The sequence below is a fragment of the Anomaloglossus baeobatrachus genome, chromosome 4, assembly GCF_048569485.1.
Source record: "Anomaloglossus baeobatrachus isolate aAnoBae1 chromosome 4, aAnoBae1.hap1, whole genome shotgun sequence".
Lineage (NCBI taxonomy): Eukaryota > Metazoa > Chordata > Amphibia > Anura > Aromobatidae > Anomaloglossus > Anomaloglossus baeobatrachus.
Genome location: NC_134356.1, coordinates 307,328,997 through 307,347,046, shown reverse-complemented (window position 1 = coordinate 307,347,046; position 18,050 = coordinate 307,328,997). Strand labels below are relative to the sequence as shown.

General features: G+C 46.2%; 1 protein-coding gene across 2 annotated transcripts in view; it reads left to right on the top strand.

The window, feature by feature from the left end:
* Window positions 1–18,050, top strand: part of ANO6 (anoctamin 6) — a 238,152-nt gene that overhangs the window by 206,836 nt on the left and 13,266 nt on the right. For both annotated transcript variants that reach the window (XM_075344964.1, XM_075344965.1), the window contains exons 15-19: window positions 8,517–8,614; window positions 9,270–9,397; window positions 12,494–12,699; window positions 14,789–14,991; window positions 16,304–16,409. In XM_075344964.1, the coding sequence (XP_075201079.1) occupies window positions 8,517–8,614; window positions 9,270–9,397; window positions 12,494–12,699; window positions 14,789–14,991; window positions 16,304–16,409 (741 nt within the window). The remainder of the gene's footprint in view (window positions 1–8,516; window positions 8,615–9,269; window positions 9,398–12,493; window positions 12,700–14,788; window positions 14,992–16,303; window positions 16,410–18,050) is intronic.

Sequence of the window (18,050 nt, the reverse complement as noted above, 5' to 3'; positions counted from 1 at the left end):
ATAGCAGGATGGGGGTATATAGCAGGATGGGGCCATATGCCATGATGGGTTATATAGCAGGATGCGCACATATGCTAGTATATAGCAGGATGCGGCCATATGGCAGGATGACGGTATATAGCAGGATGAGGGACATATACTGTATATACAAGGCAGGAGGATCATTACCAGGATGGGGTACCTTAGCAGAGAATTTGGGGATACTACCCCCATAACAGTGTCAACAGCAGATCCTCGCCCCATAACAGTGTGTCATGACCACATTTTTTGCTTAAAATTTTATTTTCCTCCTCTAAAACCAGGGTGCGTCTTATAGTCCGGTGCGTCTTATAGTCCGAAAAATACGGTATATACATGCCAGGGATAACGTGGGCACAAAATTTCCCACGTAATCCACAGCGGGAGCTGGCTGTAATACAATGCTCTCCGATCTCCACATTTTAACTCCTGCACTCAATAGTGACCATGGTATTTTAGAAGTTTAGGAGAACACTCCCTCTGTCACCTAAACTACTCGTAACAAGCAGTTGGATGCTCAGATGGGCATGACTCGAATATAATAGAAGTCAATGGGGAACTCGAGCATTTTTCCCGAAGATATTCCATAAAAATGCTTTAGTTCACCATTGATTTCCGTTATACCTCGGTACACGAGTCAAGTCCATCCAAGCATCCAACTGCTCGTTATGAGTACCGAGCACCCGACTACGGTAGTGCTCACTCACTGCTAGTCATTACAGTATCAACCTGTAGAAACAGTTGACATGTCAGTTTTTCTGGTTAATTGTTGTTGGTTTTTTGTTCATTCCCAAAATGAGTAATATGAAAAAAATCATATGTACCACAAAATGGTACTGAGAAAACAACATCTTGTCATCTAAAAAGTAAGCCCTCATAAAGCTCCGCTGATAAAAAATTGTAAAAGTAATTGCTCTCAGAATATGGCAAGGTTTTTTTTCAGTGATAAAACATAAAAATAAATATTTGAGCAGCACATTGAATTACGTAAAATGTAAAACGTCAAAAAAACTGCAGAATGGATTTTTTTTCTATTTCTCCCCACAAAGAGTTAGTAAAAGTTGTTTATGAAAGTGGTTTTAATACTCTTATAAATACCCTAAATAAAATAAGCTGTGGCCTATGGGAATCACAGGAGCTGCAAATGAATGTTTTTTGTTATGTGGGGTACTTAAACAGTCAAGAAGGGGTTGTCCAGTAGTGGACTTATATATACCCCACGATGGAGCCACTGACTAGTATAGGTCATACAGCTACATCAACGAAAAAAATAAAGAAGTAATGGCTGGTGGAATGACCATATAAATGCAAAAAATATGTATTTCATCATTAAGGCCAAATAAGGTCCTTAAGGAGTTAATCCTAGGGTGCTGCACAGATGAAATAGAAAATAATTTTAACATGAGACAGTAAAAGAGAATAAGTGCAATAAATCCAAACTTACCGAGTTAATAGTCTAGTATAGAAAGAGTGAGGACCCTTCTTACATTTCATAAGATATCATTAGTAACAAAAAAAGGTTCCGATAATAAGCATTTGTTGTATGTCACTTCTTCTTGCCGTAAATACGTGTTTTATGTGTGAATTTTCCACATAGACTTGAGATATCACGGTGCCGCCGGTGGGAGCTGGGAATGATGCGCTCCCTGTCGGCGCGCACTAAGAGCAGCAGGCTGATCACAAAAACACATGTAAAAAACGCATTCAAAATTGAAATAAAAAAAAATGCAAGTGACCTGATTTAGCTGACAGAAATGCACCAGAAAATGTCTAAAACTCTTTGTGGAAACAGCCTAAAGGCCCAGTCAAACACAACGACTTACCAGCGATGCTGAAAACGATGCGAAATGATGGGGATCGCAGGTAAGTCGCCGGGAGGTCACAGGTGAGATGTCACACAGTCAGATCTTACCAGCGATGCAGGAACATACAGGTCACAGTAGCGACCTGTATAACGATCTCAGCAGTCACTGTGACCCTGTCACACAGTGTCAAACACAGCGATGTGTCCTGCCCAGCAGGACATCGCCTTTGAAGAAAGTGGTCTGGACCATTCTGCAACGACTAGCGATCTCACAGCAGGGGCCTGATCGCTGGTAGGTGTCACACATAACAAGATCGCTAACGGGATCGCTACTGCGTCACAAAAACCGTGACTCAGCAGCGATCTCACTAGCGATCTCGTTATGTGTGACGGTACCTTAACAGAGCTACAAGAGCTTTCATATCCATGTTCAAATGATCCCAACAACGGCAGGCAAATCTAATTTTCTTTTTCGCTCTATTGGGAGACCCAGACAATTGGGGTGTATAGGCTATGCCTCCGGAGGCCGCACAAAGTACTACACTTAAGTGTTAGGCCCCTCCCCTTCTGCCAATACACCCCCCGTGCTCCCACGGGCTGCTCAGTTTTTTGCTTTGTGCGAAGGAGGTCAGACACGCACAGCACAGCTCCACAGATTAGTCAGCAGCAGCTGCTGACTAGGTCGGATGGAAGAAAAGTGGGCCCATATAGGGCCCCCAGCATGCTCCCTTCTCACCCCACTCTTGTCGGCGGTGTAGTTAAGGTTGAGGTATCCATTGCGGGTACGGCGGCTGGAGCCCAGATGCTGTTTTTCCTTCCCCATCCCCCTTAGGGCTCTGGGTGAAGTGGGATCTTATCGGTCTCCAGGCACTGAGACCGGGCTTCATCCACAACTCCTGTGGAGCCTGATGGATAGGAGCCGATACCGTTCAGGGACATGGCCCTGCATCTTAAAGGTACTCTGTATCCCTATGGGGACCGCGCACGGCATCACCTCAGCTTTGCTGGGTGTGCTAGTGCACCGGGGACCGCGGCGCTGACCGGGTCTATATGTGCCATTACACACTCAGCGTCGCTGAGTGTGTTTATATGTAAGGGCTACCGCACTGACCGCCGTTGCCACGGGACACTGCGGCGCGGCTGGGACTTGTAGTTCGCCGGGGACTTTCACGCGACCGCGCTTTTACGGCGGCCGCGTTTATTACTACAGTCCCCGGCTTCATTGCGGCCTAGTTTCCCTTTTTTTTTTCTCCCGCCCTCAGCCCTGACAGGCAGGGGAAGGGCAGGACGCTGCACGGAGCGAGCAGCAATGAGGGCTGGAGTATGATTTACATGCTACACTCCCCTCACTGTACACAGTATGAGCGCCCGTTTCGCGCTCTTTCTAGGCCACGCCCACAGCTTCCTCAGCTCGTCAGGACGCCGCAGCCATTCCTGTCAGCTCCACCGACGCTGCAGAGAGGGACATATTCATGGGAGACCCAGACACGGTCTCTGGTGGCCTCACAACCGCTTATGCGGCTGGTAAGCAGCACATGTGGTGCTAGCCCCATGGTGCTGTATTGTATGGGTACATTGTTTGTGTACTGTATATAATTTACACTGTATGAGCACAGTTCTTTCTGGCTATATACCCTATTGTGTTACTCAGGGAAAACTATAGCATGGCGCCCATAAAAGGCAGGGGTGCCAAAACACAGGCTTATTATGTTGCCTGCGCCGCATGTAAGACCCAGCTACAGGCAGGTTCCACTGACCCTCATTGTGTACAGTGTTCGACCCCTGTGACACTTCCTCAGCCGGATCCTCTGCTAAGAGGGGCCCAGGGGGAGCCACCTGTTGACACTGTCCAGGTGACGGGGACTGAGTTTGCAGCCTTTAAGGATCAACTCTCTGAGACTATGGCTAAGATACTAGAAGCCTTGCAGTCCAGACCGGTATCTCAGCAAAGGGACTCTGTTGAATCATTGTTCCCTGACCCCCCTCAGTTGGACCAACAATGTCCTCACGGGGTATCTCATACATCCCAGACGGAGGGTTCGGACTTAGAACCTAGCCCCAGATCGTCTAAGCGAGCCCGCTTAGAATTTCCCTCGACATCATATTGTTTAGGGTCTCAGCGGGGGGATTCTCTGGTTGATGATGCGGAAACAGCTGATCAGGATTCTGATCCTGGGAGCGCTCTCAATCTTAATTCTCCAGACGGGGACGCCATAGTGAATGATCTTATTGCATCCATCCATCAGTTGCTGGATATTTCTCCTTCAGCCCCTCCGGCGGAGGAGTCTGATTCTCAGCAGGAGAAATTTCGCTTCAGGTTCCCCAAGCGTACACGGAGTATGTTTCTAGACCACTCTGATTTCAGAGAGGCAATCCAGAATCACCATGCTTGTCCGGATAAGCGTTTCTCTAAGCGCCTTAAGGATACACGTTATCCTTTTCCCCCGGAAGTGGTTAAAGGTTGGATTCAATGTCCCAAAGTGGATCCTCCAATCTCCAGACTGGCGGCTAGATCCATACTTGCAGTGGAAGATGGGGCCTCGCTTAAAGATGCCACTGACAGGCAGATGGAGCTCTGGATGAAATCCATCTATGAAGCTATCGGAGCTTCTTTTGCCCCAGCATTCGCAGCCGTATGGGCGCTACAAGCTATATCAGCAGGTCAAGCGAAAATTGAAGCGGCCGCGCCACAAGTGGCTTCCATTACCTCCCAGACCTCGGCAATTGCGTCTTACGCTATGAATGCTGTCCTGGACTCTGTGAGCCGTACGGCAGTTGCGACCGCCAATTCAGTAGTAGTCCGCAGGGCCTTGTGGCTACGGGAGTGGAAGGCAGATTCCGCTTCCAAAAAAGCGTTTAACCGGTTTGCCAATTTCTGGCGACAGGCTCTTTGGCGAGCGCCTGGATGAAATCATCAAACAATCCAAGGGAAAGGATACATCCTTACCCCAGCCCAAGCAGAACCTCTCCCAACAGAGGAGAGGGCAGTCGAGGTTTCGGTCCTTTCGGGGCGCGGGCAGGTCCCAATTCTCCTCGTCCAAAAGGTCTCAGAAAGAACAAAGGAACTCTGATGCATGGCGGTCTAAGTCACGTCCTAAAAAGGCCATTGGGAGCACCGCTAACAAAGCGGCTGCCTCATGACTTCTACCTCCTCTAGTAGCATCCTCGGTCGGTGGCAGGCTCTCCCGCTTTTGCGACACCTGGCTGCCACAAATAAAAGACCGCTGGGTGAGAGACATTCTGTCTCACGGTTACAAGATAGAGTTCATCTCTCGTCCCCCGACTCGATTCTTCAGCCTCCCGAGAGAGCCGAGGCTCTTCTGCAGGCGCTGGGCACTCTGAAGGCAGAAGGAGTGGTGGTCCCTGTTCCTCTTCATCAACAGGGCCACGGTTTTTACTCCAACTTGTTTGTGGTCCCAAAGAAGGACGGGTCTTTCCGTCCTGTCCTAGACCTGAAACTTCTCAACAAACACGTAAAGACCAGGCGGTTCCGGATGGAATCCCTTCGCTCCGTCATCGCCTCAATGTCCCAAGGAGATTTCCTTGCATCGATCGATATCAAAGATGCTTATCTCCACGTTCCGATTGCTCCAGAGCATCAGCGCTTCTTGCGCTTCGCCATAGGAAACGAACACCTGCAGTTCGTGGCACTGCCATTCGGCCTGGCAACAGCCCCACGGGTTTTCACCAAGGTTATGGCTACTGTAGTAGCGGTTCTCCATTCTCAGGGTCACTCGGTGATCCCGTACTTGGACGATCTGTTGATCAAGGCACCCTCTCTAGAGGCATGCCAACACAGCCTCGACGCTACCCTGGAGACTCTCCAGAGTTTCGGGTGGATCATCAATTTTCCAAAGTCAAATCTGACACCGGCCCAATCGCTCACATACCTTGGCATGGAGTTTCATACCCTCTCAGCGATAGTGAAGCTTCCGCTGATCAAGCAGCGGTCACTACAGACAGGGGTACAATCTCTCCTTCAAGGCCAGTCACACCCCTTGAGGCGCCTCATGCACTTCCTGGGGAAGATGGTGGCAGCAATGGAAGCAGTCCCTTTCGCGCAGTTTCTCCTGCGTCCTCTTCAATGGGACATCCTACGCAAATGGGACAGGAAGCCGACGTCCCTCGACAGGACCGTCTCCCTCTCTCAGGCGACCAAAGCTTCCCTTCGGTGGTGGCTTCTTCCCACTTCATTGTCGAAGGGGAAATCCTTCCTACCCCCATCCTGGGAAGTAGTCACGACGGACGCAAGTCTGTCAGGGTGGGGAGCGGTTTTTTCTCCACCACAGGACTCAGGGTACGTGGACCCGGCAAGAGTCCTCGCTTCAGATCAATGTTCTGGAAATTCGGGCAGTGTATCTTGCCCTGAAAGCGTTCCAGCAGTGGCTGGAAGGCAAGCAGATCCGAATTCAGTCGGACAATTCTACAGCGGTGGCATACATCAACCACCAAGGCGGCACACGCAGTCGACAAGCCTTCCAGGAAGTCCGGCGGATTTTGATGTGGGTGGAAGCCACGGCCTCCACCATATCCGCAGTTCACATCCCAGGCGTGGAAAACTGGGAAGCAGATTATCTCAGTCGCCAGGGCATGGACGCAGGGGAATGGTCCCTTCACCCGGACGTGTTTCAGGAGATCTGTTGCCGCTGGGGGGTGCCGGACGTCGACCTCATGGCGTCCCAGCACAACAACAAGGTACCAACGTTCATGGCACGGTCTCAAGATCCCAGAGCTCTGGCGGCAGACGCCTTAGTTCAGGATTGGTCGCAGTTTCAGCTCCCTTATGTGTTTCCTCCGCTGGCACTGTTGCCCAGAGTGTTACGCAAGATCAGGGCCGACTGCCGCCGCGCCATCCTCGTCGCTCCAGACTGGCCGAGGAGGTCGTGGTACCCGGATCTGTGGCATCTCACGGTCGGCCAACCGTGGGCACTACCAGACCGACCAGACTTGCTGTCTCAAGGGCCGTTTTTCCATCTGAATTCTGCGGCCCTCAACCTGACTGTGTGGCCATTGAGTCCTGGATCCTAGCGTCTTCAGGGTTATCTCAAGAAGTCATTGCCACTATGAGACAGGCTAGGAAACCAACGTCCGCCAAGATCTACCACAGGACGTGGAAAATTTTCCTGTCGTGGTGCTCTGCTCAGGGTTTTTTTCTCCCTGGCCATTTGCATTACCTACTTTTCTGTCCTTCCTTCAATCTGGACGGGAAAAGGGTTTGTCGCTCGGTTCCCTTAAGGGACAAGTTTTCAGCGCTCTCTGTGTTTTTCCAGAAGCGCCTAGCTAGACTTCCACAGGTACGCACGTTCCTGCAGGGTGTTTGTCACATCGTTCCACCTTACAAGCGGCCGTTAGAACCCTGGGATCTAAACAGGGTGCTGATGGTTCTTCAGAAACCACCATTCGAGCCAATGAGAGATATTTCTCTCTCACGCCTTTCGCAGAAAGTGGTTTTTCTAGTAGCAGTCACTTCACTTCGGAGAGTGTCTGAGCTAGCAGCGTTGTCGTGCAAAGCCCCTTTTCTGGTTTTTCACCAGGACAAGGTGGTTCTACGTCCGGTTCCGGAGTTTCTCCCTAAGGTGGTATCCCCCTTTCATCTCAATCAGGATATTTCCTTACCCTCTATTTATCCTCATCCAGTTCACCAAGGTGAAAAGGATTTGCATTTGTTAGATCGGGTGAGAGCACTCAGACTCTACATTTCTCGTACGGCGCCCCTGCGCCGCTCGGATGCACTCTTTGTCCTTGTCGCTGGCCAGCGTAAAGGGTCACAGGCTTCCAAATCAACCCTGGCTCGGTGGATCAAGGAGCCAATTATCGAAGCTTACCGTTCGGCTGGGCTTCCGGTTCCCTCAGGGCTGAAGGCCCATTCTACCAGAGCCGTGGGAGCGTCCTGGGCTTTGAGGCACCAGGCTGCGGCTCAACAGGTGTGTCAGGCGGCTACCTGGTCGAGCCTGCACACTTTCACGAAGCACTATCAGGTGCATACCTATGCTGCGGCGGATGCCAGCCTAGGTGGACGAGTCCTTCAGGCGGCGGTTGCCCACCTGTAGGAAAGGGCCGTTTTACGGCTCTCTTACGAGGTATTATTTTACCCACCCAGGGACTGCTTTTGGACGTCCCAATTGTCTGTGTCTCCCAATAGAGCGAAAAAGAAGAAAGGAATTTTGTTTACTTACCGTAAATTCCTTTTCTTCTAGCTCTAATTGGGAGACCCAGCACCCGCCCCTGTTTTTTTGTGTACACATGTTGTTCATGTTGAATGGTTTCAGTTCTCCGAGTTTCCTTCGGATTGAAGTTAAACCAGTTTATAATTATTTTTTCCTCCTTCTTGCTTTTGCACCAAAACTGAGCAGCCCGTGGGAGCACGGGGGGTGTATTGGCAGAAGGGGAGGGGCCTAACACTTTTAAGTGTAGTACTTTGTGCGGCCTCCGGAGGCATAGCCTATACACCCCAATTGTCTGGGTCTCCCAATTAGAGCTAGAAGAAAAGGAATTTACGGTAAGTAAACAAAATTCCCTTCGTTTTACAAGGTTTTTGTTGGGTTTTTAGGGATTTATTTCTGTTTGTAAGGCAAGGATAGTGATAAAACCCAGAGGCAGTGTGAATAAAGCTTCATTCTAATTTTAGGTATATTCTTTAAAATAAAAATCTGAAAGTCCTGTATATAATTTAACATTTTGGCTGATTTTTCAGTGTGATCCTGGCGGCTGCCTTCTTGAACTGACAACACAGCTGACTATTATAATGGGAGGCAAAGCTATTTGGAATAATATTCAGGAAATTTTCTTGCCGTAAGTATAATTATTATTGTGTACTTTTCATAAAGGCATTAGTTGCTGAAACAAGTTCTTTCCGAATTGATTTTACAGTACAATGACTGGAAAGAAGGGTGGTGCTCTCAAAGTGGCCCACCTTATTATCTGCAGCTACATACAACTCTTGGCGGACTATAGTCAATTAGAAGTCAATGATCACACATTGCTTTAGAGGGGTTATGCAGACTAAACATTGAATTATATAGTGCCTCTATTACTGCAGATTGCCAAATCCTGGTACTGTGCATTATGCAAACTGTCGGGATTCAGCTCTGCTGCCAGCTCATGCGATTATCAGGTGACCACAAGAATGTGATTTGTATACTAGTATCATGTGCTAAATAGCTTTTCTCTACAAAATGTTTAGAGAAGCAGGAAAATTTGCTAGTTTGCACATGATCACAAGAGTGCATACTTGCAGTCAAGTAACTGCTTGAGCTGGCAACAGAACATAATCACGACAGTGTGCACATTGCGGAGTTACACTTTTTTCACTGCACTTTACTTCAGTTGTTTTAGACTTTCTGCTGCTTGTTGTATTTTGTTTTTCTTTGTATTTGAAAAACTTTCATTAAAAGAAAGGTTAAATGTTTTTAGCCAGTGATAACGTGGAAATTTCTTAACATTGCAGCTGGATCAAAAATCTTATCGCAAGATGTCGTTCTACAGGGATAGAAACCATAAAGCCGCGATGGGAACAGGATTACCGCCTGCAACCTATAGGAAAATTAGGATTGTTTTACGAGTATCTTGAAATGGGTATGTAGTTATACATGTAGAGGGGATATATTTGTGTATATTTGTAGTTATTTTTGTTTAATTACCTAAGGTTGTAGAATGTTTCTGATATTATTTAGCTATGTCCAATGGTTTTCATTGGTAGGGCTCTAGGCTCTTTTCTAGAACAAGATGGCTAAATCTCTCCTTGGTGAATAGCAGCTATGATGCAAATCTGTTGTCTATCTTCATCTCTTTCATGTACAGTCAGGTGAGGACAATGTGAGCTGAAATCATTATACATTCTGACATTTTAGCATCCTTGATCAAGTAAATAGCGGGGGTCTCCTAGACTTTGTTGTCGCTATTAAAAAAAATCTGATATTTTCTCAGAACTTTATTTTAAATGAAAGGTCCATTGCACTGCAACACTGGGGTCCTGGGTTCAAATCCCACCAAGGACACCATCTGCGAGGAGTTTGTATGTTCTCCCTGTTTTTGCGTGGGTTTCCACTGGATTCTCTGGTTTCCTCCCACACTCCAAAGACATACTGATAGGGAATTTAGATTGTGAGCTCCATTGGGCGCAGTGAGGATGTCTGTAAAGTGCTGTGGAATATGTTAGCGCTATACAAGCAATCCATAATCAATACACATTCTTATACATTTTGACAGCATCTATTTTGTTTCTAAAGGAATACATTGGTAATAAGTCTATATGTTCATAAACTGTATTGCCAGTAATATCGGAGCTCTGAACCGACTAGCTTTACTCATCAGTTTTACGACAATCTGCACCCCAAAGGGTTTATTTTTCCGCAGCAGATAAACAATGGATATGTTACTCCATAAATGTATTAAATGCATACAGTTTCTCTTTTTTTCCCAAGGAGATGCATTTGTTGAAAATGTAGGAAATACTTCTCTGAAGCTCTAAAATCCATCACTCTGTTTTTCACCATATTCGAACATCCGTCTCCTAAGCTAAAAATACTGCGGCAGCCCAATAACCAGTACTTGTGGGATGCACTAATTTGCACAAATACAACACAAATTTACAATTATCAGATACTTCCCCCTTTTAATGTAAAGTTATACTTGAAAGTTTGTCAGCCATGTTTGGAAGGAGTTTAACAACAAATTCGCATAGGATTTTTTGTTCTAATTACTTCGTAAATATATATACATATATACTTTGTAGGATTGTCGCTTTACACAATGTTTCTGCAAAAACACAACTTCAGGTCTTAAATGGAACCTGTCAGGTGCAATATGCACCCATAAACACGAGCAGTTCTGGGTGCATATTGCTAATCCCTGCCTAACCGTCCCTGTATATACTAGCATAGATAAAGAGATCTTTAGGAAAAGTATGTCTAAAGATCATTTCTTATATGCTAATGAGGCCAGTGACTAGTCGCAAGGGTATCGGTTCTCTTGGCAAGTCGGCCCACATAACATGTTAGCAGGCCCCCGTGGGTGTACTAACATGCTAGTGAATGCGCAGCTTCGCCGCACATACCTCACTTTTCATGGCAGTCAGTGGAGGATTAATGTGCACTATGCATGATTCGGAGTCCCCTGGACTTCTGATCATGCGCACTAAATTGATGCCTGGTGTAAGCTTCCCGTCTTCAGTGAGGTACAGTATGTATGAGCGGAAGTCCCGGAGACTCCGGATCATGCCCAGTGCGCATCAGTCCTCCGCTGGCCGCCATGAACAGTGAGGTATGTGCAGCGAAGCTGTGCATTCATTAGCATGTTAGTACGCCCACAGGGGCCTGCTAACATGTTATGTGGGCCGACTAGTCAATAGAACTCACGCCCTTGCGTATCTCTGGCCTCATTAGCATATAAGAAACGATCTAGAAATACTTTTTCTAAAGATCTCTTTATCTATGCTAGTGTATACAGGGACAGGTAGGCAGGGATTAGCAATATATACCCAGAACTGCTCGTGGTTCTGGATGTATATTGCACCTGACAGGTTCCCTTTTAATGCAGTTTTTCTTAGGCCAAAACCAGTAGTGTTTCCAGCTAGAAGGATATGGCAAGTAGAAAAGAATGGAGTCCTATCTGTATATTTCTCATTCTTTTCCAAGAAGACCCACCATGAACCACCCTAAGATTTGCTGTACTAGAATTCAGTTGCTCATTAGACAGCGCTGTTGTCCTTGTCACAACAATCTATTGCAGGTTTCTGATAATGTAGAAAGGGTTTTTTTTTATTTTTTTTCATCCGCACATATTTTCTTCTTGGATGAGGAAGGATATTGGAACAGCTGGAATTGATTTGCTTATCGCCAGCATTTCTTTATAACCACAAATTAATTTGCAGCATACGTTTCCATTGAAACTCCAGTCTGATAAAGCTGCTTTCACACATCCGGTTTTTGCTGAGCAGCACAATACGGCGCTTGGAAGAAAAAACTCAACCTTTTTTTTTTTGCTGCCGGTTGTGTTTTTTCTGCATAGACTTGCATTAGCGCCGTATTGTGCTGCATGGTCTTGCGTTGCGTCCGGTTTTTGCCGGATACGGCATATATAGCCCATGCGGCGGCCGGATGGAACGTTGCGTGGCACGTTTTTTTGTGCGGCGAAAAAAACGCATTGCGCCGGATGCGGCGCGATTTACAATGCAAGCCTATGGACGCCGGATGGGGCGTCCTGCGTCAAAAAACGCATCCGGCCGCCGGATGCGGTTTTTAGCACTGCGCATGCTCAGTATCAAGCCTCATCCATCAAAAAACGGACGGGCTGCATGGAAAAACTTATGCAACGGATCCGTTTTTTTCGCCGCATCTGTTGCATAGGTTTTTGAGCCGGATTGAGCCGCACTGCGAAAACTGGATGTGTGAAAGCAGCTTAAGCTGTGTTATAATGCTAGATACAGTTTTCAAGATTCACAAACAATCTAGATCTTTGGGAGAGCTCTAGCTAGTTGCTGGAGTATAGTACAATTGGGGGATATGTGCATTCTCACCCCCTTATGTCAGTCCTCCTGAAAGGCTACCTTTGTAGCACTTCATTACAGTATGCATGTATTTTTAGTTGCATTCTTATTGATTTTATACATTGTAACCTATTATGCAGATGTAATCTATATTATTGCATTTACCCATCTTTCCATTTTTACAGTGATTCAGTTTGGATTTGTTACTTTATTTGTGGCATCCTTTCCTCTTGCTCCGGTTTTGGCCCTTGTGAATAATTTATTGGAGATTCGAGTGGATGCTTGGAAGCTCACCACTCAGTTCAGGCGTATGGTGCCCGAGAAGGCGCAGCACATTGGAGCCTGGCAGCCAATCATGCAAGGAGTGGCAATACTTGCAGTGGTAACAAATGTAAGTGTGGTCATCCTGGATCAGACACAGTTTAAAATAATTCCCTGCTGTAAATTTACAGCCATTTGTTTCTGTACACGATTGCCTATCCTTTTTGGTGTTTTACAGAAAGTTTGGGAAACAAGTTGGAGTAATCCTTGTTATAATTTAAAGGGAACCTGTCATCAGAAATTTTGCTTTAAACCTAAAAGTTTCCCCCTCTGCAGCTCGTGGGCTGCATTCTAGCAAGGTTCCTGTACTTTTTGTGGCCCCTTTTAAACCAAATTAAATACTTTATAAACTTGTACCTTTTGCTATGTAAATTTTGTAAATCGTCCATGGGGGTGGGCTGTCTGCTGACCGTTGCTGTTCCTCCAGCAGATTTACGCCACCCCCCCAACGCTGAATTTCATATCTCAGGACGCCGCCCCTGGGCGCCTGTGGTCCCGCGCATGCGCTGTGCGACTGTAGCGGGACTGTGCACGTGCGACCGCTGGTGACGTTTTGCGCAGGCACGAGGTTTTGGGCGGCGCTGTGAGTGTCATCAGCAAGTGCCGCCCATAACCTCGTGACCGCACTTTCCCCTCTTCCTCCAGCGTTCTGCGCAAGCGCTTGCTGGCCAGACGACCCGACGTCACCTCTTTTCCATCTTGCCCTGCTGCAGGGTAAGATGGGAAGGAGCTGACGTCAGGTCATTTGGCCGGCGAGCGCTTGCGCAGAACGCTGGAGGCAGTGGGGGAAAGCGCATCCACGAGATTATGGGCGGGCACTTGCGATGCAATCAGAGCGCCGCCCATAATCTCGTGCTTGTGACACACGTCACCAGCGATCCTGGCGTGGGCGGAACCTCGGGCGCAGTGGGCGGCGTCCTGATGGCTGAAATGGAGCGTGGGGGGACGGCGTCAATGTGCTGGAGGAACAGCAACGGTCACCAGAGAGCCTGCCCCCATGGACGATTTACAAAATTTACATAGCAAAAGGTACAAGTTTTTAAAGTATTTAATTTGGTTTAAAAGGGGCCACAAAAAGTACAGGAACCTTGCTAGAATGCAGCCCAGGAGCTGCAGAGGGGGAAACTTTTAGGTTTCAAGCTAAATTTCTGATGACAGGTTCCCTTTAATTTTTTTTGTTAAGGGAATCTGTCAGCAGGTTTTTGCTACCTCATTTGAGAGAAGCATGATGTAGGTAAAGAGATCCTGAATCCAACAATGTATCACTTAGACTACTTATTGAGTTAATAAGCACGAGGCACTCCCAGATAAATTGAAAAACGTGAAAATGTTTTTGTTGTTATTTCATATTCAGTGCAGTTAACGTTTCGGTCAATATTTGACCTTCGTCAGTAACTAGCACATGAAATTAACAATGCACAGGACAGCTCACTAAAGCGGGCTTTACACACTACGACATCGCTCAAGTGATCTCGTTGGGGTCATGGAATTTGTGACGCACATCCGGTCGCTTTAGCGATGCCATTGCGTGTGACACCTATGAGCGATTTTGCATCGTTGCAAAAACGTGCAAAATCGCTCATCGGTGACATGGGGGTCCTCGTTCCTGCGGCAGCACACATCGCTCTGTGTGACACCGCAGGAACGAGGAAGCTCTCCTTACCTGCCTCCTGGCCACAATGCGGAAGGAAGGAGGTGGGCGGGATGTTCGTCCCGCTCATCTCCGCCCCTCCGCTTCTATTGAGCAGTGGTTCAGTGACGCTGCTGTGACGTCGCTGTGACGCTGAACGAACCGCCCCCTTAGAAAGGAGGCGGTTCGCCGGTCACAGCGACGTCGCAGGGAAGGTAAGTCCGTGTGACGGGTCCGATGTTGTGCACAACCGATGGGGGCGGGTACGCACGCTGGCGATATCGGTACTGATATCACAGTGTGTAAAGTAGCCTTTAGGCTCCACAAGTCAGGAATAGCTGTAGGTATGCTAATGATTAGGCATCATTTCTGGACGTCTGTGATCCGCCGCTGTGTGGTACCTTAATTTCCCACGGGATCAATAAAGTGTATCGTATCGTATCATGTGTGTGTATATATACATATATAGAAATATGTAGCTCTTTATGCTCCTAAGAGTTTTTGTTCTTTATTTTTTCTCATGCCGCAGGCTATGATCATTGCCTTCACATCTGACATGATACCACGCTTGGTTTATTACTGGTCTTTCTCTATTCTACCCTATGGAGCTCATACACATAACACTATGGAAGGATACATTAATAGTACACTTTCAGTCTTCAGAATATCGGATTTCAAAGATGACAGCAAACCAGTTCCACCAGCTTGGTTTGGCACTGAAACGACATGCAGGCAAGTACTGATGGAATTCCCCCTTAGCTAACAATACAATTGAGTCTTTTAGCAGGTTTTAAAAAGTCCTAGTAATCTAAATAGGGATTTTGGTAGCAGGGGTTTCTAAGAGTATGTAAGTACTTTTTAAGCACCACTCCAGCTTTTTTTTTTTTTTTATTGGAGTGGTGCTTAAAATCTTAAGGTACCGTCACACATAACAAGATCGCTAGTGAGATCGCAGCTGAGTCACGGTTTCTGTGACGCAGTAGCGATCCCGTTAGCGATCTTGTTACGTGTGACACCTACCAGCGATCAGGCACCTGCTGTGAGATCTCTAGTCGTTGCAGAATGGTCCAGGCCATTTTCTTCAAAGGCGATGTCCTGCTGGGCAGGACACATCGCTGTGTTTGACACTGTGTGACAGGGTCACAGTAACTGCTGAAATCATTATACAGGACGCTACTGCGACCTGTATTGTTCCTGCATCGCTGGTAAGATCTGACTGTGTGACATCTCACCTGCGACCTCCCAGCGACTTACCTGCGATCCCTATCAGGTCGCATCGTTTTCGGGATCGCTGGTAAGTTGTTGTGTGTGACTGGGCCTTAAGTTCATGAACTAATTACGGTATTATGGAGAGCACTACTAATATACAGGGATCACCTTAACATGCCCTGAAAATACTTTCTATGTCAAAAAGAACAAAGGAGGCATCTATACAAGAGAAATCACCTTAAAATAGTCATTTTTATTAAGGTTGCATAAAGGCACAAAACGCTATTTAAAAACAATTAAAAGGCACAAAGGTGGCCATAGCACACAGAAGCGACCTAGTCTGTGATGGACTTGGATCTTCCCATCTGTCTGTATCTTGGATGTTGCATCAGGCCCCTGAAGAAGCTGCATGCCTAGCGGCGATACGCCTGTAGTTATACCCAACTGCTTGTCATATTTTTCCTGTATATCTCAGTATGGTACACTTTAATAACTGACATCCTTGTATTAGTTGTGCTGGTAAAGGGGTTATAGATATTGATATGAGGCAGACAGTTAAGACTTGTCAGTATTCTATAACCTACATGCCCATATTAATAGGGTAAATGTGGTGACCTATTCCCATTAAGTTTGTGGGTGTAATGTGAAAATATGCAGAAAATTTCATGGTTTAAGAATACTTTTTCAAAGCCCTGTACATGTGCCATTTATCAGTATAAAAGCTAGTATCGGCGAAAACATTAATTACAGCTATTCCAGGCACAGATTTCCTCCATCTTGTGGTTACTGCTTGGTATTACATGTAACTACAGTAAATGTTTTTAACAATCCTCAGGTATCGTGATTTCCGATATCCACCAGATCATGAACACCGATATGAATACAGCATGTTTTATTGGCATGTTATTGCAGCTAAGCTGTCTTTTCTCATTGTTATGGAGGTAAGTCTTTCCAGCTTGATAATGGTTGTTAAACAATACATTTCAATCTATAGAGCATCAGACTGGCATTTTCACATAATCTTGGAACTTTGCAGTATTTCTTGGTTTCCTCTAGAGATGAGAGAATCGATTCACAGGACCCAGGTGCATCAGCCCCATCAGTATTCAATGGCTGCCTTACTGGAGCCCTGCGAACCAGCCTCCTACCTGTAGAACGAGTTCTGATCTTCTGATTTGTATACAGATTGCGATGTCATCATTGTGGTGTGGTGTTACACACGCAGGGTGCTGGAAATCTATTCACTCACTCTTGTTTTCACCATAGAAGTGTCTTATTTGTTACAACTTAAAATATGCAGTACCCATATTTGTTGTTTGTTCCCCTTGTTAATATTGAAAGACCATAGTGTTGTGTTTTTTTTCCGATCACTTCTATCCAAGTGAAATGTATGCAGTTACATACTTACCAGTAGCTGTCTATACCCGTTTTCAGCCCAACTCTCACCTTGTTAATGCAGTTGTGACTGGCCAAATCACATAGCGCTTTCTGTTTGAGTCGGGGGTCACTTTCTCAAATCTTCTCCATGCAAGCCTATAGCAATTCAGAATGAGGATTGAGAAAAGTGACTTTCAGATTGATCTAGCAGCTTATAAAAGCTGTTGGTTGATGCCGGAGCGATCAGAGACAACAGTTGAATATGTAACTACATGCATTACACTTATACATGACCCTTAACAAAAGGTATTAAAATAAACAATCAAGTGGTGCTTTAAAGGGAACCTGTCACTAGAATATGCGTTCTAACCTATCAGCAGACGCATGTGTACCCTAATTACACCTCCCTACCCATCCTTGTGTTGTAAAATTGTATAATATGAAAGTAATAAAAAACGTTTTATTAACTTCATATTTCCTATGTAAATTAGAGAGCCGCTGGCCACATGGGCGACGCCTTGCCCTATGGACGTCTGCATACTTTCCGTGGTATCACGCCCCTGTGGGCGTGATACCATGGAGTCACATGAGCGACGTCCCCGTCGCTCATTCTATCCTGCGCGCGTTTATACTTACCATTGCAGCAGGCTTCTCTTCCAGGTTCTCCTTGTCAATTTCAGATGCGCACTGCGCGTCTGAAGCCGGCGAGTGAACACCCGGAAAAGAAGCCTGCCACAATGCGCGCAGGATAGAATGAGCGACTGGGACGGTGCTCATGTAACTCCATGGTATCACGCCCACAGGGGCGTGATACCACGGAAAGTATGAAGACGTCCATAGGGGAAGGCGCCGCCCATGTGGCCAGCGGATCTCTAATTTACATAGGAAATATGAAGGTAATAAAACGTTTTTTATTACTTTCATATTATACAATTTTACAATACAAGGATGGGTAGGGAGGTTTTAATTAGGGCACACATACGTCTGCTGTCAGAACGCATATTCTAGGTGACAGGTTCCCTTTAAGAGTGCTTGGTCAGACTAGACTTGCTCAGTACATATTTTGTCTTTGCTGTTGCAGTTTAAAGGGGTTATCCAGCCACCTAAAGTATGCTAAAGAAAAAATAGGAAAATATATATATATATATATATAATATATATATATATATATATATATATATATATATATATATATATACAGTCAT